The sequence below is a fragment of the Cercospora kikuchii genome (genome assembly GCF_019650295.1).
Source record: "Cercospora kikuchii DNA, contig_00002, whole genome shotgun sequence".
NCBI classification, from domain to species: domain Eukaryota; kingdom Fungi; phylum Ascomycota; class Dothideomycetes; order Mycosphaerellales; family Mycosphaerellaceae; genus Cercospora; species Cercospora kikuchii.
The window spans coordinates 2,809,820-2,834,577 of NW_025408583.1; the positions used below are offsets into that span (position 1 = coordinate 2,809,820).

General features: G+C 51.9%; 9 protein-coding genes across 9 annotated transcripts; 5 read left to right on the forward strand and 4 right to left on the reverse strand.

Moving 5' to 3' along the window:
• Positions 1-255: 255 nt before the first annotated feature.
• Positions 256-3,188, forward strand: CKM354_000333700 (uncharacterized protein; the record flags this gene model as incomplete). Its single annotated transcript, XM_044798530.1, has 2 exons — positions 256-388; positions 484-3,188. The coding sequence occupies 2 exons, from the start codon at positions 256-258 to the stop codon at positions 3,186-3,188; spliced, it is 2,838 nt and encodes a 945-aa protein (XP_044654465.1).
• A 117-nt stretch (positions 3,189-3,305) lies between these two features.
• Positions 3,306-4,634, reverse strand: CKM354_000333800 (uncharacterized protein; the record flags this gene model as incomplete). The annotated part of the gene is made up of 1 exon (XM_044798531.1): positions 3,306-4,634. The coding sequence occupies one exon, from the start codon at positions 4,632-4,634 to the stop codon at positions 3,306-3,308; it is 1,329 nt and encodes a 442-aa protein (XP_044654466.1).
• Positions 4,635-6,122: 1,488 nt separating this feature from the next.
• On the forward strand, positions 6,123-7,271 carry CKM354_000333900 (uncharacterized protein; the record flags this gene model as incomplete). The annotated part of the gene is made up of 2 exons (XM_044798532.1): positions 6,123-6,659; positions 6,720-7,271. The coding sequence occupies 2 exons, from the start codon at positions 6,123-6,125 to the stop codon at positions 7,269-7,271; spliced, it is 1,089 nt and encodes a 362-aa protein (XP_044654467.1).
• Positions 7,272-7,523: 252 nt separating this feature from the next.
• Positions 7,524-9,554, reverse strand: CKM354_000334000 (uncharacterized protein; the record flags this gene model as incomplete). The annotated part of the gene is made up of 4 exons (XM_044798533.1): positions 7,524-8,324; positions 8,371-8,771; positions 9,075-9,099; positions 9,198-9,554. The coding sequence occupies 4 exons, from the start codon at positions 9,552-9,554 to the stop codon at positions 7,524-7,526; spliced, it is 1,584 nt and encodes a 527-aa protein (XP_044654468.1).
• Positions 9,555-10,102: 548 nt separating this feature from the next.
• Positions 10,103-12,652, forward strand: CKM354_000334100 (uncharacterized protein; the record flags this gene model as incomplete). The annotated part of the gene is made up of 2 exons (XM_044798534.1): positions 10,103-10,193; positions 10,245-12,652. 2 exons carry the CDS (start codon positions 10,103-10,105, stop codon positions 12,650-12,652), a joined length of 2,499 nt encoding a protein of 832 aa, XP_044654469.1.
• Positions 12,653-16,321: 3,669 nt separating this feature from the next.
• On the forward strand, positions 16,322-17,904 carry CKM354_000334200 (uncharacterized protein; the record flags this gene model as incomplete). The annotated part of the gene is made up of 6 exons (XM_044798535.1): positions 16,322-16,713; positions 16,789-16,801; positions 16,943-16,967; positions 17,025-17,252; positions 17,306-17,379; positions 17,560-17,904. The coding sequence occupies 6 exons, from the start codon at positions 16,322-16,324 to the stop codon at positions 17,902-17,904; spliced, it is 1,077 nt and encodes a 358-aa protein (XP_044654470.1).
• Positions 17,905-18,952: 1,048 nt separating this feature from the next.
• CKM354_000334300 (uncharacterized protein) lies at positions 18,953-21,365 on the forward strand (the record flags this gene model as incomplete). The annotated part of the gene is made up of 5 exons (XM_044798536.1): positions 18,953-19,114; positions 19,200-19,872; positions 20,073-20,775; positions 20,829-20,928; positions 20,982-21,365. 5 exons carry the CDS (start codon positions 18,953-18,955, stop codon positions 21,363-21,365), a joined length of 2,022 nt encoding a protein of 673 aa, XP_044654471.1.
• Positions 21,366-21,459: 94 nt separating this feature from the next.
• On the reverse strand, positions 21,460-22,536 carry CKM354_000334400 (uncharacterized protein; the record flags this gene model as incomplete). The annotated part of the gene is made up of 1 exon (XM_044798537.1): positions 21,460-22,536. The coding sequence occupies one exon, from the start codon at positions 22,534-22,536 to the stop codon at positions 21,460-21,462; it is 1,077 nt and encodes a 358-aa protein (XP_044654472.1).
• Positions 22,537-22,795: 259 nt separating this feature from the next.
• CKM354_000334500 (uncharacterized protein) lies at positions 22,796-24,732 on the reverse strand (the record flags this gene model as incomplete). Its single annotated transcript, XM_044798538.1, has 3 exons — positions 22,796-22,872; positions 22,938-23,256; positions 23,308-24,732. The coding sequence occupies 3 exons, from the start codon at positions 24,730-24,732 to the stop codon at positions 22,796-22,798; spliced, it is 1,821 nt and encodes a 606-aa protein (XP_044654473.1).
• Between the last annotated feature and the right edge of the window lie 26 nt (positions 24,733-24,758).

The following is a 24,758-nucleotide window of genomic DNA, read 5'->3' on the forward strand; positions in this document are numbered from 1 at the left end:
TCCGTGCCCGCCGCGACCGCTACAGACCTGGCTCCGCCCTCTCCTCCGTCTCCTCGCCGCCGGCGTGAGATCGAGATGCACGCGACACCGAGAATCGGCGCCGCGTGGTCGGACGGCCTACATTGGACCTATATGGATCTCACGGGCCGAGCTGACTACACAGGAGACATGTAAAGCCTCAGGCAGCATCATTGGCAACCACTGCCCGTCAACGACTTCCTTTCCCTATGCAATATGCAAACGCACTCGCACCAAATGCCCTACTTCGAACTGTACAAGTCCGATGACCTTCAAGCGCCCGTATCACTCCCCCAGATTGTAACAATGGACTACGAAGCTGTGTTGGAGCTGGGCTATGCTTTGTCCAGTGCTCAACACACCGGAAACGGTAGGCAGAGTGCATCGATCAATCACGATTTCTTTATTCTCACAAACTATACCTGATGCTCAGCTGCAAGCTTAACCCAAACATCCACATTACAGTCACCGCTTGCTTCGTGTGCAGCAAAATGGTTCAATACCGCCTTGCGTCGCCAGGTTCGTCGTCGCAGACTTCTGAGGAATCCGCACAAGAAATTGGGATCTATCAACTCGCCGAGCATGATTTCACCTATGGTATACCGGACAAACTGGTGGCGTCTTCATCGTTTGCCATAGACAGTAATGGGGTGGATTGGACGCTCTCCTTTCCCATTACTCCTCACCGCCCCGTTGGTACTGAACTACGATCTCATCTGGTGCAGACGCCTTTGCCAAAGCCTCCGCCGCCCGGCAGCTGGCCACAGACACCACAGGTATCCGCTCCTCCAACCTCGCCCAGCGGCTCTCTCATTCTCAATCGTCCAACACCAAGGCCTCCCGGAGCTTTCCCACCAACTACTCCATATGCGAACAGGATTGCTCCAGCACAAGATAGCCCGAATGTAACAGAAAGTTTTGTTCCAGGGAGTGTACTACCATCGCAATCTACATGGCTCGCAAAGCGAAGACAGTACAAGCCGAATGGAAAATCGTACAAATCGACAGGATCAAAAGTCGTCATGGCCCCTGTGGGTGTGCCTACTAGTCCTCAAAAAAACGGCATCGAGCGTAGTTGGGTAACATGGTACCACGATGGCTCCACTCGCAATTTCATCCCAGCAGTGGCTACTGAAATTGTTGGAAAAGCCGAGGCCGTGGACTGGGACGGTGTCATGTACCTCTTGCAAACAACGAATCATCCTCATATCATCAGGCTGCTCGATGGCAGTCACCTGCCCAAACGAGATCCATTGACTGGACAATTCGTGCGCTACCCGCCCGGCCCGGAAGGAAATTTTGTCGAAAAGTCGGCCACAGATCTGGGGAATCTGGCGGGATGGGACGAGAAACAGTGGAAGGAGCAACGACGTCGGTGGCGGGACGGACGCTTCTCCACCGATCTTAAAGTGTTGCCCGGTTTCTTCCCACATCCATTCCTAGTCTGGGAGCGCATGGACGGCAGGCAGCTTGGCGTTACACTGACAAAGCGCCCGGATGGTGTCGAGGAAGAGTTTGTGTGGTACTTTCTCGTCTCCCTCTTGGATGCGGTACGCTGGCTCCACCATGGCCTCCCCGAGCGATTACGGCCTGAGGATGACTGGAGGCCGGTGGTCCACAACAATATCAATCCCGATACGATCTGGTTGAATCGCCCTTGGAAGAGGGAGCTTCGCTACGGCACTATCAAACTCGGCGATTTCTCACGTGCAATAGTACTCGATCCCATTTCTACCAACTCACTCAATTCCAGTGTGCGCGACGAGAGATTCCAATCCGTTTCGCACAAGAAGCACGCTCAGCAGGAAGACTTTGAGGCTCCAGAGCTGTCATGGCTGCTTGACACTGACCCTGAAAAAGATGCAAGCAATGTTGGGGTACAGAGCTCTACAAGCTGCCACCCGTTGGGTGGAAAGAGTGACATCTGGAGCATAGGTGCTGTCGCAGTGGCTCTCATGGGCGGCATATGGATCGACCCGGGCGATTCAACACTGCTGCGATGGTCAAGCATAACAAGGGAACGAGCATTTGTGCTCCAAACACTCCAGCTCTATAAGCTGGGCGGGAAGAGATGGGATATTACACTCTTGCCACAGAACTATTCACGGACTCTGAGAGCAGTGCTTGAGAGACTGCTGACCCTAGACCCAAAACGCAGACCAGATGCGATAGAAGCGTTGAGCTTAGCGAGGAAGGGATACGAGAAGTGGTCGACTGAGCATGTACCTTCACAACATGAGGATAACACTGAAGATGGTATCGAGAGCGACAACGGGGCGGGTAATGACGGAGATGATGAGAGTGCTGGCAGCCCTTTGCGTCGATCTCCGGTGGATCATTTCAAAGTAACGCAGGCGATTAAGCGCCCTTCTTCCGGTTTTAGAAGAGCTGGAGTAGAGGATGTCGACGATGGCGAAGACTCGAGCGAAAACAGTAGACCCGCGAAGAAGAGGAAGCCTAGCGAGCCGCAAACGCCATCTGAACAACGACCGAATGCACTTGCACAGAGTCCGCCCCTGCAGCAGAACGGCATTACCAGCCCATCTCATGCAGCTACCTCTTCTGCAGGTCAGGGAACCGGTTCTCGGAATGGTCCAAGAACCTTGTTGAAGCCTTCTCGTCGCGCTGCCACTCCGCACCCGGGTCAGAAGAAGAGCGTGTCGTTTAATCCAAGACCACAGTACGGACCACAGGCCCTGCAGCGAGAATCGACTTTGTCGCCCGGGCTCAGCCCCATTTCGAACACATCCGACACTATCTTGCAATCAAGTAATGTACAGAAACCGGCTCAGAAAGGCTCGGGCCTAGTACGTCAGCCAACGTACGACCGGACGCATAATTCTTTTGGCGTCACGAAGCGCAGAAGTTCTGCCCTCGCTCCGAGACCGGCAGGAGTCTCAAATCATAGCGGCTCCAGTGTGTTGTCTCCCAGGAATGTCACGTCCAAGCCGCTTCGGAAAGAGCAGGTCACCGCACCTCGAGGTCTCCCAAAGAATCAAACGTGGAAGGCGACAGACCGAATCGAATTTGCGGCACCTTGGAGCGCCCAAGGCCCCACTGTACGTCCGAGACGCCCGTCCTCTTCTCCGCGCCAAGCTCAGCTTGACGCTGAAAGCGTTGACAGCTCCGGCGCCGAGGAGCTGCCCAAGAGCTGGTGTGTGGTATTATGAGAGGAAATCGCCGATTCTACATGACACAAAGCGGTGCATCGGACCAAAACGATCGCACGAAATGCACTTCGTCATTGTGGTACTCCCCAATATGTAATCAGTATAACATTTCGTATCTTACAGATGACTGTCTCTACCAGCACTGGAACTGACCTCGAGATCTCTCAACTCTCTCTTAGGCGCCGTACTCTCATGCGCTCCCTTCCACTTCACATTAGGATCCTTCCATGCCCAAGCACGATCCCTTTCCTCTCCATTTCCTTTCCCACTCAACACATTCGCCATGTACTTGCCAATAATCGGCAAGAACTTATAACTATGAAATGTCCCTCCTGTAGCAAAGTAGAGATTCTTCAATCGAGGATCGGGATGTTGACAAAGTAGCCAATCTTGAGTAGGAGTATATGCGTCCCAGCACAAACGCCAGTAATCCGGTTCTTTCTGCGAAAACATGGGCATGACTTTAGTACTCATGTCCCTGATTGCTTCGCGTTTGAGGTTCTCTGGAACGATGTGCTGATCGCGTTCGGGTGGGACGAAGATTTTGTGGCCTGAAGGTGTTTGGATTGTGTTTTTGAATGTGTTGGAGTTTGTGTATTTTAGTAGACAATTCTCCTTTGGGGGTGGAATGACTTCTCCGTTCTCACCGTACACCACGACGGGCATGTTGCTGAGTTGACCCATCTCCGATGAGGACATTTTATAGTGGACGACTCCTACCCCCGCGGCACTGACTTGTCGTTCTACACGATTGTCTTCTGTGATGTTGAGGCGATCCTCAATCGGAGACATCAAGCTGCTCGTCCATGCACCAGTAGCGAGCACGATGGTGTCCGCCGTGAGGATGCGGCCATCCTTCATATGGACGCCATTGATACTGGAGTCTTCGCTCAAGACAACGCGGTCCACTGTGCCAATAACATACTTCACGCCTTTCGAAATGGCCGCATTCATAATGCTCGCCGTCGCTGCAGAAGCATCACACCAGCCTGCTTCAGGATTCCAATAAGCCTTACTGAATCCTCGCAAATCTGTGCCTTTCAGAATACCATTCCAGTGATCATTAAGCTTGTCCAGTGCAATGTCTTCAGTGGGATCATGCCCTCTATCACGAAAAATACTTCGAATTCGGTCTGCCAAGTCGCTTCCTTCGCGATCCAGCATCACCCAGCCTGTTTTATGATAGTAGTCACGCAACTCTGGCCATTCAGCCCAAGCTTCCATGGCCTCGTAGGCGAGATTTGCGTAGAAAGCGCTGCTGTAATCGGCACGAATAATCTTGTTGATATCGGTGCTTGCTGCTGGATCTGGCGATGGCGGGGTCTGATCGATGACTGTGATCTTGGAAGCATCTTTGTATTGAGAAGCTAGATGATATGCGGTCGAAGCGCCAAATACGCCAGCTCCGACGATGAGATATGTCTTTTCTTTTTGTGAGACAGCCATGGCGGACGCGAGTGAGTATCAAAGCTGTACGTCAATTTAGCAATGAGGATTGAAAGCTGCAGCTTGTGGTATCTCAGAGAGCTTCGTTCGGAAGTCACCAGCCTGCAGCTACCTTGCTCTCGGTATTGAGAACAATGCTCAACTCAAATCAACCCGCAAAGAACTTGCTTCGCAATATGAACGACTTGCCAGTTCTTAGTACGGATTGAGAAGTGAACACTGAATAGTGAATAGTGAATCGCACGGGCCGGCATGTCACGTGCTCAAAAAGTCATTCACTCCTGCACTCCCGCCCATTACGAGGTCCAAAAATGATCGCAACCAGAGAGCCTTTTGAAGCAAAAAAATGAACTCCCCATCAGGGAATCGAACCCTGGTCTCCCGCGCTCGTGATGTGTCACATGACAAGCGGAAATCATCACCACTAGACCAATGAGGACTTGGCAGCTTGGCAGCTGCTCGAAAGCTGATTGGATGGGGAATTGTAAATTTTGTATATAGAGCTCAAAATTTTCCGCTCAAGTTGTGCGGACTGGAAGAGGATCAGTCTCCATATCCTCAAAGTCTAACTCAGCAATGTATGTCAGACTCAAAGCGTTGAAGGCCAAAGGTACGCAGTCCTGGCGGAAAGATGGCACATGTAAAGCCTGGTCGGAAAGCGCCGGGCTGATGATGCCGCGACGTCGCTTCGTGGGATTATTGTGCTCTGCATTATCACAACATAGGTGATGCATCGAGTTCGAGATCGTCCGTTCGCTTTAGCTCACGGTCGAAGTAGAGGCGTTCACCTTCGCCAACCAAGCACTGTACATGCCGGTGCGCCGGTCGTGACTTCACTCACAGTCTTCCGAGGTCTGGACTTGGAAAGTCTTTTCCAGAGTCACAGCGAATATATACAGCATGTATGGCAGAGAGGCGTCCGCTTATTCACTCTCAGCAGATTCACTCTGAGCAAATTCACCATTAGCAGATTCACCATTCGCAGGTTCACTGTTAGTAGGAGTGAAGGTTGACCAGTCGGCGTCACGAAAGAGGGAAATGACTTTACCCGTCCGACAACATGACAGCACGTCCCGCAAGGTGGAAGACACCTGTAAACTGCGACAGCAGGCAAGCACCTGCTCGGACCCGAAGCGAAGTTCCTCTCCACCATCACACATATCTGGCGTTGAGGCGCCTGGCTAAGTATCGGCGTTTCCACGGTCGATGAGCAAGACAGCGACTGCAGCAGACGGTGTTAATGTACTCTGCTCCGTCTCGAGAACGGAAGCAGTGACGGGTCTCAATGGGCTTCAGGACTGGAGATCATCCACGCAAAAATCTTGACTTGCAAAGCTTCACCATGCCACGGAGTTGGGATGATGATATCCCCGATAAGTCCGATCGATTGGGGAATGCCAATGGCATATATGTCGAGAATGGGATGTGTCTGGCTCTTCACTATCAACACACAGCTACCAGGACTGCGCTCTCGTGGAAATAACAAACATGTCGAAGAACCACCCAGCCCTCAGTCGTTACCGCCAATTGGCGCCCACCGCATCAGTCAGAGTCTCTCCTCTCTGTCTCGGTGCGATGACCTTTGGCGACAAGCAGCAAGAGAGATACGGCAAGATCGACAAGAAGACTGCATTCGACATCCTCGACCATTTCTACAATAATGGCGGCAATTTCGTGGACACTGCGAACACATATCAAGCCGGACAGTCTGAGGAATGGGTTGGTGAATGGATGGCTAGTCGGCAGAACCGGGATGAGGTCGTTCTGGCAACGAAGTACACCAGCGCCTACGCTCCGGCCCAACAGAACATCATCAAGGCGAACACTGGAGGCAATGGGGCTAAATCGATGAAATTGTCTCTGGAACGCTCACTGCAACGGCTCCAAACATCCTACATTGACCTGTTCTATGTCCATTGGTGGGACTACACGGTCTCGATTCCAGAACTCATGCACGCATTAAACGATCTGGTTATTGCAGGCAAGGTTCTATATCTCGGCATTTCTGACTGCCCAGCCTGGATTGTGAGCAAAGCAAATCAGTATGCTCGGGACCATTGACTTAGATAATTCGCCGTGTACCAGGGGATGTGGAATGCCGCGATGCGAGACTTCGAACGCGAAATCATTCCAATGTGTCAAGATGAAGGCATGGGATTATGCCCGTACGGAGTGTTGAACCAGGGCAGATTTCAAACCAAGGAGGGCTTCCGTCAGCGAGAACAAAATAACGAAGGCCGAAACTTCATTCAAACTTCTGATTTGGATCGCAAGGTCTCCGCTCATCTCCAAAGCATCGGCGAGAAGAAAGGCGTTCCCCTGTTGAGTATCGCGCTTGCATACTGCCAGCAGAAAGCTCCATATGTTTTCCCTCTCATCGGCGCTCGAAAAGTGGAGCATTTGCAGGGGAGTATCGATGCGCTGAGCGTACACCTGAGCGAAGAAGAGCTTGCTGAGGTGGATGAGGCTTACCATTTCGATCCTGGCTTTCCACACACATTCTTGAGCGGTACCCTGTTCGATGGATCGAAGCCGCGAGCTGCCAAATCGGCGGGAGATGTTTGGCTGACGAAGACGCTTGGTGACTTCGATTGGGTGGAGGCTCCAAAGCCTATCGGTAGAAAGAAGCAAGACTGAGATCACACGAACAATAGTGCATTGGGCCACGAAGACTAAGCGAATAGCGACAGAGACAAGCAATAGTTTGTAACCAATTTTCTCCGTGACACGAAGCTACACACTCTTTCCTATCCCCACATCGATGTGTTGTGTGGACGACTGAACTCCTTGACAAATTCTCCTAAAAATGGTAAATTTGGTCTCATTACCATCAAAGCCGTTGCAACGATGACTATACATCATCGAATAAAGACGCCCGTCCATCGTGCTTCAGTCTTCAACATCACGGAGCAAAATCTCGCGAGCATGGGCTCGAGTTTTAGTCTGCCGTTCGGAGACACTTTCCTGCGATGAGCTTTCCAAGTCCCCTTGGCGAATAGGAATCTCCCAAGTATGGTCGATGACCTCCGCCAACTGAACGTACTCGCCTGGACAATGAGGGTCAGCTGCCCAGTATGGCTGCCTTGTCACGACGAGCTGCTCTCGTCGGATCTTGGCCTGATAAAAGAGGAACCCCCAATACCACAGGACTCCCCAGAACGGTGCCGTAACGCCAATGGTAGGAATGATATACCAAGGAATGCCAGTGACGGAGTCGTGGAAGGGCGAACCTTTCGCCGCGGGCACGAAGGCAACGATGAGCATGAAGGCCGATGATAATCCATACACAAAGACATGGACAGGCGAGAGCCATGGACGGTATCGACGACTCTCTCGCCACTTTGTCTTGTCACGAGTCTTCGTTATGAGGAGCCCCACCGACACCCAAAATGCGAACCCGAGAATAATCGTATACATGTACAGCGAAACGAGAGCCGCATACGCCTTCTTCGGATCGACGATGGCTGCCGTAACAGCAATCTGCAGAACAGAAGTTCCCCAGTGCAGAGCCAGCGCAGCCGTGGGTGCTTGTTCCACCTCGTCAGGCTGCATCCGATCTCTAGACCGCCATTGTTGCCAGAGGCCATACGGTGTCCGGTAGGATGTGGCGAAGAACAGAGAATATGGAAGTATACCCTCTTTGGCAATCTCTTGCTTCACTCGACTTGCGGTGTAGGTCATTACCTTTTTCTAGGATTAGCGGCTGACTCGATCGAGGACTGTCGCTTGAACTTACCCAAAGATTACCAAAGATTGAGATGGCTGTGATGACTGCCATGGCGCGAGAAGCCTTTTCTTGACTGTCACTCCAGAGCGTGTCGAAGAAGAGGGTCGCCAAGTCGAGGCTATCGTTGTTGCTTAATATTCTTTCTTTGTCGACAACGAACAGGTAACTGATGTTCACGAGCAGAAACAAGAACGCAACAATCACCATTGCTGATATTGTGTACTTCGGGAAGTACTTGCGTGGGCTCTTGGCTTCTGCAAGAACGTAAAACGGCTGTCGGTATCCTCCGAAAGAGAAGAGGCATAGCACTAGGGCGTTCGACCATGAAGGGACATCTGTTCGTTGAGTGTTCCAGACATCACGAGTGAAGTTGTTGCGGACAACATCCCCAGGCCCACCGAACTTTCCAGCTGCTTTCGCCACCCCGAGACATATAATCGCGAGCAGAAGAGCTATTTTGACGGCGGCAAAGCAGTTGTTGATCCAGATGCCAATATTGCGTTAGAAAGAATGGAGTACAACTACCAAAGTGAGCAGTCCAATGGCTACTGCTAGCACTACTCCTCTAGCAGGTTCATCTTCAGGATCTTGATAGTATCCGGAAGCTCGCAAAGCTTGCAGCGAGCAAGCTATGGCGTTGGCCGAAAGGTTGTATAACAGCACGAACATGAGACTGAAGCTGCACGTGGTCCTTAAGTGCGGAATTCGCAGACCGTGGTTAGGAAACATGAACTCAAGCTACGAAGATATTAGCCCATGTCTAATTTTGGTGATCGGAGCTTTTGATGAGGATGTGTAGCACATCTACATTTCTCCTCCCGCCATGCGATACTCACATAGTTCTTCTCGCCCCCTGAGCGTGGCACTCCTCTCGGCTTGTTCTCTCCGCGGACAAGTCTCTGCGGCATCGACAGCCCACACTCTAACCAAACATAGAGGCCACATATCGAGATCACGGCCGCCAAGATCCACATACACAATGCTCCGCCAACGCAGCCTGTACCCTGCAAGACACGATGCGGAGAGAGAAAGATTCCTGATCCAATGGTTCGATTGAGTATCATGGCCACAATGGTAAATCTGCCAATCTTGCTCTTCTCTCGAGGTGCATAATCAATTCTCTGGTGGTCGTAGTCAACATCTTCATCTCTGGGTCGGCCTAATAGGGCCCTCTCGGTCTCAGTCAGAGGCATATCGCTGCAACGCAGTGATCGACGTGCCGCGGATCTCTCGTTGAAATGGCAGTGCTTGAGGGAGAGGGAGAGCGATACTCCATTTCAGCGGCGCACAGCTTTTACACGAGTCTTGAACACGCCTAGACCTGCGATCCTTCCTCAGGCTGTGCTGTTCGAGTTCCATGCACAGTCGCTGTGACTCCCACCCAGCCCCTCTTGGCGACGTTGCTGAGTGGTTCGTGAGCTTTGAGGCGCCGCCACAAGCATGCCAAGCATATCGACTGACCAGTCTGATGTGAGTTACCTTTCCAAATTTGGACGTGTGTAACTCCGCATTCGCGTGGAGTGCAGCCATGCATGTGGCCTCAGAGGCCGCCCCAGTCTCGTTGTATGAGGCATTTCGGACCCGCGACGAGCTCGTGACCCGACCTGCAGGCACAGCCTGTTTCAAGCCAACAGCGCTTGACACGGCAGGTGTCCGTCAACACTCGACCACCCGCCATCGATTTCCTCAGGTTGACTTCTTAGCTGCTTGCCGTGCCACATCTATACCCTTGCGGCTCAACATGAGCTTCTCCGGCGTCAGTGACATAGTCAAGGGCGTAGAGTTAGCGATTAAGCTCTATGACTATGGTTTCACTTATGAGAATAGAGCAGGTAGTGATGTCCAGAGTCCGTAACATGTCGCCCATCTTCTAACGATCGCAGATGTGCGATATGCCAATTTTCGACGAGAGGTGCTGGAATTCAAGGAGTTGCTTGACAAGCTGAATGCCGCTCTCAAGGAAGCACAGCAGCGATGGGAGAAGAAAGCTCTCTCGGGGATCAGACCGTTGGAGAGAGATTTCGAAAACGAACGGAAAACCATTGTTGGTGACTTCCACAAGACTTTGAAAGAATGCGACGCTTTGCTCCAGAAAAACAAGCACTTTCGCGACCGAGACTCTCATGTGCTGGAGAATTTGCAATACAATCTTGGCCAGCAGGAGATCAAAGCAGATGTGCTGCGACGTCGTTTGCACTTTCACTCGTTGAAGATACGCCTGGTGATTGATCGGCTGTCAGTCAATATGCTCACCGACCTGGATGATAAAGTTGACGATATTCTTGCGATATCCGAGCAGAATCTGCAAGTCTCGCAGGAGATTCGGCTTGAATTGGCACGGTTCTATGCCTCTTGGTTGGGCTATGTGTCGGGTCAGGGCGCTCCCCAAATACCTGCCTCACAAGATGCTTTTGCCGTGAGCGAGGTGATCGCACGGAAGTTTGAACAATCAATGCATGCAGATGGAGATGCAAATGCACAGATCGATGTGCCTTTGATCAAAGGCTTCGATTCGTTGCTTGAACATTTTGAGGAAAGTCGAGAGGACGGGTCCAGCCAGACGCACCGAGGATACCTACTGTTTCTCAAGTCGAGGTGGCTGCTTGAGCGTATACTGGAGAGCGAGGAATACAAGAACGCGCGACCTGGCTACTACTACAGGCGTGCAGTGAACCAGGTTCAGCAAGCGATCCTGACGAGAATGGCGAGCTCGACGAGGCTCATCTCATACCCGGATGAGACTTTACTACAGCTTCCAGACTCAGACTTTTGCGTGTGGCCGGTACCGGTACTCTCCGAGGATGTTCAGTATCGCAAGCCTGATCCTATCATGGTACGCGGTGGGGAAGAGAAGCTGTGCTCGATGGACCTGGCGTCAAGCTCTCCAGAAGACGTCGAGTCGCTGACTGCGATCAAGAGCTCGGAAGAGCGCCTGCGTATCGTACACGAGAGTGGAAGCCAGGCAGCGCGAGGGAGGGTCGTGGTCACACAACACGAGCTGATCGTGACAGAGGATCGATTGATACCTCGTTACGCATTCCCAACATTAGTCGAGCCTTGTCTAGAGCTCGCGATCTTTTGTCGCAACGCGGAGTATTTCGACTTCAAAAGTATCGAGGACGTCCACCGACTGCAGGGTGCATTGATGGGATTTCAAGTCGCACATGAGGAGAGCCGAGTCCGGTGCCAGTTCAGTGATGAAGAGCTTGCATGCAAAGGCTTCAGTCGTGTGCAGCTGTGGCAAGAGCCGATCGTACTTCCAACAGCTCCATCACAAGTTGGCTCAGATCGTTCCCAAGCGCATGGTTCTCATTCCGCCCGGCTCAGTCTGACACAATCGATCACAGCACCGAGCACGGTGCACGCTATTGGCGAAGGCTTTGAGTCGGAGCGCGCAAAGTCTTCATGCATTGTAATTTTCACGCAGCTGGTCGAGAAGTCGAAAAGGGGGAAGGAGAGGAAGAGTTTCGCTGCTTTCGCCGTGGACCTGGACAACGACATTTACATCGATCCTACGTCCTGCCCTTGTCATCGAGATCCTGGATGCACCATAATCGCACTGAGAGCCAGAAAGGATTCTCGGTCCTCGTTCAACGTGCGCTATGTGTCGTCCGAAACCGACTCTGAAGGTCAGCCGGATCCTATCACATTCAACATATTGCCTCTGCGTACACCATCACATCCTCGCTCGCGTAACAAGGTTTCCATCAAGAGCACCGAGTATGTGATGCTGATTTTCCCGGATTTGGCATCGAAAAATCTCTTCATCGAGGAGCTTTACCTTCGCTTCGCAGTCCGAGATCAGCAGATCAGAGACCAGAAAATTTTCGAGCAAAGCATGCGATTTCGTCAAGAGCATCCAATGTCGGTCCAGCAGTACCCGGGGCGAAACAATCGATCAGGCCAAAAATCTCCGACACAGGTACCGCAGTCGCGAACATCATCATTTGCAATACCTCCTGGCAAAGATTCCCAGCAACATCGCAGCAGCGTTGCAACGGGATTGTCGTTTGCCTCAGCTAGCTCAGATCGCTCAGGCAGAGTGAGCTCGATCAGCACAGCGATTGACTTATCCGTTCAACCATCTCAAGACCAGATAAAGCCCGTGGAACCTGCGACCTCGCATCGCGAGAGATCCGATTCTGGATACGAATCCAGAAACAAAGAAGTGATGCTTTCATCATCAGCAGCGATGCGCGAATCCGCACCTGCTCCCGGAAAGGAACAACAGGCTGGGCGGCAAAAGAGTTCTAGCTGGCGAAAGTTGAAGTCTACGATGCGACAATTATAAGTGTGCTCACGTTCGGCACATATGCAAGGTTCTTGCCAGAGAATTTTACTGTGCTTCAAAGAGATCCCGTTTGAGTGCTTGAGCGGTAGGAGGCTGAGGTCGATCCGAGCCCTCAGAACCGAAAGGGTTGCTTGGAGAGACGCGTTCTGGATGAAGACTGGCGATGAGTCTTGGACATCCGAGAGCATCCTAGGGATCGATTCGACATTTAGTTCGTGGTGGTTGGCGGGCAGGAGTAGTCGGGGCTTTGAGGCGACGAATGACTTCTCGTCGCTCGAAATCTTCTCGGACAAGTTCCATTGCGAATGGTGGCATGCCGGGAAGAGGGACGCCTCCCAGAAGAATCGAAGACGTAAGCTCATCTTCGCTCATCGTTGCGATCACGATTCAGAGACCAAAGTCATGGATCCATCTTTCTGGGCCACTGGCGTCCATACACGGGAAATTCAGCCGACTGCACCGATTGCAAGGCTTATGCTCGTTGCATAGGGCACACTGCAAAGATTCCTTCCGCTGAGCTTCAATCTACTCCTGTAGTATGCGAGCCCCACAACCCAAACATGGCACTACGTCCAGATCGTTGTAGCCTAACAAACCTGCACCGAGTCGACAATGAAGCGGGAGTTGGAGCGGAAAAGAAGTAGTGGTAGCAATAGATCGATGCGGGCTCCAGTGTACGTTCATAGTAGGTGCGAGAGGCAGGGACAAGCCGCCCGCTAGCATTCGTACCGGAGGTAGCGCATACTCCCGTGCTGTTCCTGTTGAAGAGACTGACGTGTGGAGACCGGTATGCATGTCGATGTGTCCGCGCTTGTCATACATAGCCTCCTGACATCCAGCAAGCTCGCATCGATCAGTGGTAGCCAGCATCTTGTTAAAGATCTTCACAAGATGCACATAGCGAAATTGTCTCAGTGAGAGGACTGGTAGCTGTTTCTAAGGACATCGCGAGGCTTCCGATCTCTGAGTCGAGCACATTACGCTCACACAAGTGCGGATAGCGCTGTCTATGTGCGATGTACTTCGCTACAAGACACCGAGTTGTTGCAGTAGGCTTCTCCGGAAGGGTACGGTCGAGCGGATCGATTTGAGCATACAGAAGCCCATGTCGACTACAAACGACTCTAGTATGCGAATTTTTCTCCAGTTGGATTGCGAAAGCTGCGTACGAATTACAGCGAGTCATACTTGAATCTTTGTAGCTGCTGTAATAGTAGACTTTGTCTCGATATGGTTAGAGCGTAGCGATGACCTTGGGGTATTCGCCAACAGCAGCGAAGTCAAGCAATGCGGCACAGTCATCCTTGACGAGCAGCGCCAATCTGATGACCGAGTCCTTGCTGCCAGAGCACTGCGCATCAAGTTCTTGTATGATCTCTGGGCGCCGTTTGCGAACGCGCTATCGATGGCAGCGGTCGTTCTGGATTCCAGCATCGCGATATCTGAGCTCGCCATGACTTCTTCCAGGTCGTGCATATAGAATCGCAACAAAGATCGTGCAGCAAGAGCGCTTGACTGCTGACTAGGCAGCACGGCTAGAAGTTGATCGCGCAGCCATGGGACAGGAATGGTGACGGTCGAAGTTGCTCCACCTTGTGCAAGCGTATGGCCATGCAAATGATGGCGAAGTTGCTTATGTCGTGGAGACAGGTCCTCGAGCGTAACTGGTCGCACAACCTCAGCATCAGAGCTGTCCGCTAAGATTGCCAGTAGTTCAGGGTTGACAGAAATACCAGATGGAAACAGTCCACGTGACGGAGTAAAGCTGGCCCGCTTAGCTGGCGGTGCTATTGCTGGCGCGGAGAGCGTCGGACAATCATCGACATATGCTCGTCTCCGCTTGTCGCCTGGCTGTGCATGGCGGCCATACGAATGGGCTGTTTGTGCCATCTGTGGCAGATGTGACACATCCAAAGCAGGCGGCAGAGCACACTTGGCCAGGTGTTTCCACAATGCTGGCAATGCTTGCAGTCCTGTATGCGGCTTCACAGTCCGACCACCATCGCCGGACCCCCATACATACTGGGGAACGTCGTCGGATCTATTCAGCGTTACTCCAACCTTGTTACGACAGTGTGAGCCAGTATTCGCGCGGTAATGTGCGAAGTTTTTCTTAATCCAATCGACAACGGAGTCCGTGCCGAGGCTGCGGTCAGCAACCTGCAACACAGCCCTACATACAATCTCTTTGAAGGTAAAAGGCGGACTCCAGTGTTCAGCGGAGCATTTGCTGGTGAGTGGCGACAAATTCAGAGTTTGAAGACGAATCAGAATGCCGTCAGGTCCCACAATGCCAGCTTCAGTGAGCGTAGGACATGGCAAATTGGAAGATCCAGCACGCAAAAGCGCACGTGCTCCATTGGGGACTGCTATAACGTGATGCTGCAGAGAAGAGTAGTTGACCAGCTCAAGTGCAGGATATGGCGAGTGGATGTTAGGCAATGCCAACGGCGCCTCAGACCCCGCAGCGACGTGATGTTGATGCTGCTGAGAAGAGTGCTTGATCGGCTCAGGTGCGTGAATGGCGGAGCGATAGTGAGGCAAAGTCACTGATACCCCAGAGCCAGCTGCGGCGTAGAGGAGAATGGTTGCCCGGCTCAGGTGCAGGGTATTGCCAGTGATTGTGAGGTGGCACTGCCATCTCCGCAGCGTCCAGCAGACGATGAGGGAAAGCGAAACGTGCAATGGCCGAGTGAGGATGTGGATGTGAGGTGGACTGCGGAAACCTTACCGCTGGATTGCAAAACAGCCTCACTGCGTGCTCGGTCCTAACCCTTCAGGTAGTCTCTCTGTACCCATCTATCTACCTTGTGCAGCGTAGCCAAGGCATTTAGTATCCAGTGACGGGGCCCTCGTGGAGTCAAGGTCGCGACGAAAGGTCAAAGAGCGTAGATGCTGCCGTGTTGCCGGTTCGCTGCGCGCTGCCAGGCACAGATTCCGTCTATCGTGTAATTGGCCGTATCCAGTACCTCTCCAGCTGTCCCGAGCGAGGTCAATCTCACAGATGAACGACACCGAGACAGTTGCCCGGTCGTGTCCAGAGACTCTAGACTGGAGGCGTGGTTGCTGGAGATTGAGCAGGAGGTGGGTCTAGAAAGACGGAAAGCGGACCGCACCGAGATCTTGGCAGATTTCGTGTTTGTGGCTTCACCAACAAGTTCCCAGAAAGGCAAACACACGTGGCATTGAGTCAGTGAAGAGCTCAACCGTGCCGAACGTGGTGACAGCGATCCTCCCAATCTCACTCTGTTCACGCTAACAGACTCGGACAAGCTCGATCTGGAAATTCGCGCTTCGAGACGCGCGAAGACCTTTGCCCCCTCGACAGTGCTGCCAACGAGACAGGATCGTGCTGCAGTAGAATAAGGCCCCTACTACGCGGGAAACCATCGCAAATTCAAGCTAGATCATGACAGGAGGCTCTTTGTCTCGGCCAGATCGCCCAAGAGCACCTTCTGATATGGCTAGCCCCGTCAGGATCATTGCTAATCTGCTAGCAGCGCCTCAAGGCGTAAATGGCGATGGCCAACCCAATAACCTTTGCGAGCAGAGTAGTCCTGAAGCCCGCATAGCTAGTTCTGTGGTGTTGAGGTGGGTTGTCCGCTCATATCTTCTAGCATCGACAGACATTTTTCTCACCACGCGCACTTTTTGCACGCGGCCACAACCATGGTGCATTTCACTCGTTCCCTGTTTCTCTTCTTCGGCGCCATTCATGCTGTGAGCGGTAGACCTGAGCCGCAGCCTCGCGATTACAAGTCCGATGTCTGCCACTCTGGTCAATATTCAAAGTACTCTTCTCTGGCTCACTATGGACCGGCGAAGGACTATTGCAGCAAAAGCTTTCCGACAGTGAAGCAACGGGTCAATTACAGGAGGGCTGCAGATGCTGAGCCTGTCTATCGGGCCACAACCACGAGCTGCGCGCCTGCTAAGCCGTCTCAGTGCTCGGAAAAGCCTGAAAAATGCCTTCTGTCGTCCATCAAGAATGGCCCGAAGGACGTTGCTAAGACAGCCTGTTCTTGCATAACCAAGCCGACCCGAGCACCTGGATATCCCAAGTAAGTGGCAGCGGCAGCGTCCTCCTTCGAGAGACAATTGCATAGTGACAGCGGGCTGACGTTGGGCTGCATCAGGACCACCGTAAAGGTACATAAACTATCCATTGGCTCGACATTGGCCTAACTAACATCGTGGAGACCACAAAAGCTTCGTCTACAACAACCAAGGCTACCAGGCAAGTTTTGCTCCACCTGCAAATGAGGTTACAAACACTGACATCTGTCCTAGCTCGACAAGCACCTCACAAACAAAGGTATGCATTGATCCCTCACCTGAAACGCTGCTCATAGGCATACCACACCGTGACCAGAAACAGGCAGAGGGTTTGCTGCAGGACGCTTGACATGCTCATATGCTGAACCCGGTCCAGGACTCTACGACTACATCCACTTCCTCCACGAGGATCTCCACTACAGCATCTTCATCCTCCACGATTACGTCCACATCGACTTCTGCGTCCTCCACGAGCATTTCCGAATCGACTTCCACCTCCTCTTCCAGCACGTCGACAACGGCCCCTGCTTCGACAACAAGCATGGTACGAATAAATCTCTGTACCTCGCATTGAGATTCCCACTAAAGCTGTTCTAGACCACAACCTCTGCTTCCTCAACAACTTCCTCCGCAACCACATCTACCACGGTAAGTCCTTCGTCATTTTCTTGGTGCATTTCCCCGCGAGTTCCGTACCTGCGCATTGACGCCAATTTGTCCGCACGCTTTTCCAAAGCCAATGCACTGGCATCAGGACCTTTTTGGGCTTCTGAGACAGCTATTCGAGACTTCTTGCTTGCTTATATCTCACGTCCTGCGATGAGTCGCATGTGCTAATGTACTTTTCGCAGACAACCACCTCGGCTCCTCCCTCGACGTGCACAAACGGCAACCTTCAACAGACCGGATTCTGCGGTTGCAATTACGAAGTTATCTGCAGCGCAACTGGAGGAGGCAACCCGCCAGTTTATGGCATATACAATTCTCTAGCAGAATGCTTGCACGATCTTGACTTCATCCCACAATTCAACTCGGTCGACTATAATCCTGAGACAAGAGAGTGTCGGTACTACCAGAGGCAGCGACCGAACCCGATGGTTAACCCCGGCGTGCCGATTATGATCGCACGAAGGATTACGGGGAGTTGCAAAGTACCCGAGGATGGGTCGGCGTCTTCGTGTGGAACAGCAACATAAGGAGCTCTGAGTTTCCAGCACGGTAGCTCTCCGCAATAATCATCGAGCGAGTTGACAAATCTGTGGCTTATCAGCTCACCGCACAACTCTCCAAAGTATCATTGCATTGAACGTTCGACATAACGCATTTAGTCAGACCTCACGAAGCAAAGTCTCAGTATCCACCCTCATCGCATCGGCCAGCTTGTGGGGGCGTTTAGTACAAGACGTCACTTGGTGCTTGTCCCGGTATACTACCGGGCGGCACCTCACTGTCTGTCTAGGACGCACTAGAAGATGGAGCCGTATTCCAGCTTCGGCATGATCGGTGAGAACGTTCTTGAGATCTCGGCAGCACACATCTTCGCTCGAGACTGGCTACCATCTCACGGCAACTAAGGGGTTGCTGCATCTTCGGAGATCCGAATTTATGGCGATGCGAGGGTGGACATATAAAGTCCGATCATTCGGACTTCGCCTATGCGACGGCCGAACATCGTTTCTTATTTCATTGTCTGGTAATAGTGGCTGACCGACCTGCATGTCTTGCCCTCGTCGTATCTTTTGCGGGCTCTCGTAGCCATATGGCTGTCACTGTTGATCGTGCCAATTCAACCTTGCAGGCCATCGAGCAATGGAAAGTGTCAGCAACGAGGTCATGTGGCATGCATTCGGACGATGTTTCTTGAACGGCTCTGGAAGGATCGGGCTGCCGTGAAGCTCGTATACAAATTCGTGGGCTGCATCTAGAGAGTCTCATTTTGGCATCAGGCCGGGGCGTGGGGAGCCTTCTGCATGGGACGACGCTGTTGCGCGGCCGACTGCCATGATTCAAAGGTCACACGCCTTTGCGTTGATAGCGTTCACGAAAGCACATTGTGTCTATTGTGCAATGTATCTCAAGACCGGCGTGAGGTGGTGGTTCGGAGGAAGTGGTGCTCTGCTTGGCGGCCAACGCTCCTGCATCCTCGGTTGTCGGCCGAGAGTGTTCCGCTTCTCTTGACCTCAACATCGTTCCGAAGGCAGTCACCAAAAGAGAAAGACTGCACGTGGATAAAGCGAAACTTCAATGGCTGAACAGAAGCGTGCCCCGGAAGTGCTATGGAGGCCCCAGAATGCCGGAGCCACGCCTATGGATCGGTATCGCACTCATGTCAACGATAAATTTGGCCAGGATCTTCAAACCACCAGGGACTTGCAAAGATGGAGTGTACGGCAGCCGCAGAACTTCGTAAGTGTTGTATATCAGAGCAGTCTCCTCCAGTCTGGTATCTTTGGTCGCAAACCTGTGCTTACACTTTATCATTGGCGTTCAGTGGTGCGATTTGTACGAGTATCTTGATTTCACTCCACCATTGCCAGCAGGGACCGCAAAGGCCTTCGACGATTCTGTGCCAATGAGCTCAAATCCAAAATGGTTTCCTGGGTTATCTTTCAATTTTGCAGAGAACTCCCTATTTTCCAATCCAGACGAGAATGCCACAGCGTTAATTGGTGTTCGAGAAGACACCGATCAAGACGAGATCATGACCTGGAAGCAGTTCCGAGAACAAGTTCGATTAACAGCCAGTGCCCTTCGACATAGCGGCGTTAAACGAGGAGATCGAGTTGCAGCCCTCGTGGCCACCTCCATACCTGCAATGGTTCTGTTTCATGCCAGTGCAAGCCTGGGGGCAATATTCACCTGCATAAGCCCAGATTTAGGCGCTGAGGGCTGCTACAGCCGGTTACAACAGGTTACACCGAAGATACTGTTCGCTGATTCCCATACCATATACAAGGGGAAAAAGCGCTCCACGCTCAGAAAGGTCGAGGACATCGTGAAGAAACTAGATCCAAAGCCGGAGGTTTACATCGTACCGCTTGTCGGAGACGAATCCTACAGCTTTAGGAGCTATTCTATTTTCTTACAACAAGCTAAACGGGAGGATCCCCTCACTTTCGAGAAGGTGGCATTCAGTGATCCTTTGATGATTTGTTACTCTTCAGGTATGTGGTATAATCTCGTAACGAGGACGAAGAAGCTCGATTTCCCCTCAGCAATACTCTTCAGATAGCCGAGGCGGTTGTTTCTCCAGCAACTACGCGTGATTTTGCATCTTCCCTGCTACCATGTGTCGCTTCACAGCCTGACAGGCGTGGCCGCTGGAATAGACTTGGGTCTCCGAGCTGACTAGAGCTTTTCAAAGGCACCACGGGAGCTCCCAAATGCATCGTCCATCAACACGGGCTCCTCGTGCAACTGAAAAAGATCGCCATACTACACAATTCTACGACTCCGAAAGATGTGATACTACAATACTCCAGCACATCATGGGTGGTTTTCTACGTCATGAATGGTTACTTCGCCAGTGGCGCGGCAACGATCGTCTATAATGGGTCCCCGATGTTCCCAGACACGCGAGCTCTGCTCCGAATGATTGAGAAATACCGAGTAACGTACTTTGGCAGCTCGCCGAGGTACCTGCTGGAGCTAGAATTAGCGAAGGTGGTACCCAAGGACGAGCTCGATCTTTCATCTCTTCGCATTGTTTACACCACTGGAGCCACTCTTTCGCCCGACCAATATCGTTGGTTCTATCGTTCATTTCCGAAGCACATCCACTTGTGCAATACAGCCGGCGGAACAGATACGGCAACTTCGCTCATCGCTGCCAGTCCGACAGATCCCATTCACGCCGGTGAGATGCAAATATTCGCGCTGGGTATGGACGTTGATATAGCAGACCCGGCGACTGGAGAGTCAATTCTGGAGACTGGCGAAGCTGGCGAGATGATCATGCGAACTCCGTTTCCAAGTATGCCGTGCTTCTTTTGGGGAGATGATGGAGGCTCGAAGTACTTCGACAGTTACTTTGCTCGATATGAGAACATCGATGTCTGGGCACAGCAGTGAGTGATATACTCCAATGCGCATTGTGTCCTATGCTTACGATCTGATACAGTGATTGGCTTCAACAAAACCCCAAAACGGGCGGATTGGTAATGCACGGGCGCTCCGATGGAGTACTCAATCCATCCGGGATACGCTTCGGATCTGGAGAGGTCAGTCACGTAAAATCGGCAATCCTAAGCGTGGAAGCTGATGATCCGAACAGATATATGCTATCGTCGAAGCTCCGCCATTCACCGAGCGTGTTTCACAAGCACTTTGCGTTGGCCGTAGACGACCACAAGATTCCGATGAGAGCGTTTTCTTGTTCGTCACTATGAATAGTGGCGACACACTGACATCAGAGCTATCCGATGCCGTCAAGGACGCCATCAAGACCTCTCTTTCTCCGAGGCACGTTCCGCAATTTGTGATCGAGGTGCCAGAGATTCCCACAACAATTAATGGCAAGAAGGTTGAAGCAGCAGTAAAGCAAACCATTTCGGGGAAAGACGTCAATCCTTCAAACACCGTCGTTAATCCGGATGCGATCACATATTTCAGACGGTTCAGAACATTGGAGAGAGAAGCACGGCCAAGCAAGTTGTAGTTCGAGAAGCCATCTGCGCCTCAGCAGCACCCAGATTCCGACAGGGATCCATTGCCAGAGTGGAATACTAGACAATACAAGACGGCAACTACGTTTAGAGACTACCGACTGCACCCTCTCTCAGAGTTCCGTCTTTGCCTTTCCTCAGCGCCGCGTCGAGTCTTTCGTGCAGCCACTTTGTATATTCCAGTCGTCGATGCCTCAACGCTGCAACGTTCCTCGGCTTCCAAAGCTCATTCCAGAAGGTAATATTATTGTCAACAAATCGCCGCGCATCCCAGACTTGCTGATACCTCTCAAGCTCTCGCTGGCCCTCGAAACATATCCCGTACATCTTACACAGCGATTGTGACTCGATCATGCAGTCTACTGATGTGTTCAGGAAAACAACAGGCCAAAGGTGCTCCCATACCCTGCCCGCAATGTAATCGCTCCAATCCGTCTCAACCAGCCAATCCACATAGTGCTTGTACTCATATCGTGCCCGCCGCCCAATCGCTTCTCGTGTGACAGCAAACTGAGAGCAACAAGGACCAGCTAGAATGTCGGGAACTTCCACATCAGGTCCAAAGATGGATCGAAAGGCAGAAGCCATCAGATGCTGCTCCTGTTTCTTTTCGTCGAATGTCGTCTCAGCTGTATGTATTTGTGCTGGGCATCCATGTTTCCACATGACACGTAAATTGAAATACTGCCTGAGAAGAACTTCTTCCAGATCCAAGTGTTTCAGAGCAAATGAAACAGATTCAAGAAGTGCGCCGTCCATGTGCCAAGGGTTCTCGTCTGCGTGAATGAAGATGATGATCTCAGGAAGGTCATCGTAAAAGTCGTGGATGTATGTCAGGTACATCAACGCCTCATGGCCCTTGGGAACAGGTGGGCGGTATTTCGCTGATCTAGAGTCGCTGATATAGCGGATTACTTGAAATTGTGGACTTTGCAGCCTGTAGGCCCAGGAGATGTCGTCTGCGGCCCTTGTTGCAACGACCAAGGCGACGGAGCGACTGGTATTGGTGGTCGAAACATCTTCGAAGGTTGCGTGGTCGACAATGTGAAATGGACGCTGCAATGCCGGAGCTAGGCGATGAAGCAAGAAGTAGAAAAGCGGCAGTAAGAGGAAGGTTGCCAATATCTTTGTACGATAGACGCGAAGACTGCGCCGGAGCATCATATGTGTTCAACGTCCGTACTCCGTGCTCGTGTTAGGAGCTATGATGAATGTGTGATGGTCATCAGTGTAGCTCGCCATGAATCGAAGTGCTTGTCCAGCGCGGCTAGCTCCGTTCATCATTGAACATCTGATTGGTACGTGAATACATTAATACATAGGAGAGTGAGCCTTCTGCCATTCCCGCCACCGCAGACGAGCGGGAACACGAAAGTTGGGTTGATCGACCTGAGGTGTCTCGAGCAGCAATTGGCTCAGTGAATTATTTCTTCTTTTGACTCTCCAGATACTTCTGGTATGCCTCTGCAACGACATGCTGTGCCTTACCGAGTGCTTCCCCTACACGCGAATCTTGTCAGAAGCTGCTCCAAACAGAGTCGAAAAGAGTTGAAGCTGTTACTTACCATCATTCTCATCACCACCGCTCTTCTCATTGCTGTCGTCATCTCCTTCTTCCTCTTCTTCCGGCTTTTCGCATTCGAAGGTAAGCTCCTTATCCTGCATCTTGACCCTGTACTTGCCGCCGTCCCACAGATCTTTGATCGTAAGCTCTCTTGTGCGGCCCAAGGATTCGATGTCTCCAATTCTGTCCAAAGTAGCCTCCAGGAACTCATCGAAGCCCTCTTCACTGCAAATCTCTCGAAACGCATTCATCATGGGGACAGAATCCGGCCGGACATTCGCGTTGCTGTCAATTGCGAAGATATTGATGGCGTCGTAGCTCTACAAGCAGGTCAGCAATAGTTACCACCCAGGCTCCTCACAAGTACGTGCCTGTATGAAATCCGCTCGAGTCATGATCTGTCTTGCTTTGTGCAGAGGTATCTCTGGCAGAATGTGCCCCTGCTCAGCATCGTAGGTCTTTTCCATTTCTTTCTCCAGGTCAACCAGCGCTTTTGCGAGCACCATAGCAGCAGATGCATATTTCTGTTGGTCCATCACATCGTCGTCCATCTCTGCGCCCAAGATCCAGCATTGATTTAGAAACCAGGTTTTCTCCGCACGGCAAATATCTTCAGCCTTCTTAAGCATGTCGTCCGCCTTTGCGACACGATTGAGATACGACATACGTCCGCCAACCTTGTCATAGACCTGCTCCAGGAGCGATTCGCTGGGTTGGTCGTTTCTATATCTTGTGCGATAATTCCGCAATGCTGTAATGGACTTTTGCTTGTTAAGGTCGAGTATGCGTATCACATTCATCCGGGTGGCGTATTGTTTCAGGCGCTCGTAAATCCAGTAATCGTCTGAGTTGAAGATGACAGTTGCAAGATTGCTCGCAGACCATTGCTCTGCTCTTTGTTGTATCAGCTCGAGCAGGTCTTTGCCATCATCGTCGTCACGTAACAAATGCATCGAGTTGAAGATGAGAATCAGAGGACGTCCAATTTCGTGCCTTCGCTTGAGAGCGACTTTCTCTAGCTTGTTGAACGCTCGCTCAACATCAAGAAGAGCACCCGCGTCACGCGGGCCACGTATCGAGAAGAGCGAGCCCATGTTGTCCTCGTGGAATTCGAAATCCAATGCCTTACCGAGTCGGATCCTGAAAATTTCAGGATTGGCATGGGCTTCCAGCATGGCGCAGCCTTCGCCATCAATCTTGGCCATGGCGTCTATCAGCATGCTGGACTTGCCCGTGCCCTTCTCACCAACGATCAGGTGGTACTGGCCTCTAACCTCGCCGGCGACAATGCGATCAATGAGTGCCTGTTCTTTGCGGAGCACCCAATGTTCGCGTTGCTTCTCCTCGTCCACAAGAACATGACCACCGGTCGCGGATCCTTGTTTAGCAGTAGCAGCTATGTCGAGTACAGGATCCCCAGGGTCGAATGCATGCTCCATCTTCTCCAGAATCATGTATTTGTAGTATCGAGTGTAACCATAGCCCACGGCTCCGAGGATAGCGACTGAAGCAAATGTGGTCAAGGCAGCTTCTGTCATCTTGAAGGCCGTACCTTTCCAATCAAACCTGGCCTGACCATTCCCGGCATCTGAGCTGGAGGAGCCCTTCTTTGGCCCATCATCCTCGCTCTCCACGGGACCAGCGTCAGGCGGGCCAGGCGTCTGAGGGCCATACGGGAGCTGCAAACATCGTCGTTGCGGCCGGATTACTGCGAAAGCTGGACATGGTCGCAGAGGCCTTGGAATTGCGGAGGAGCGACTGAGCCAGACCCCTGCACTCGCACGCGACACGCGCATGCTGCTGATTTTGGTCGCCAGATTCT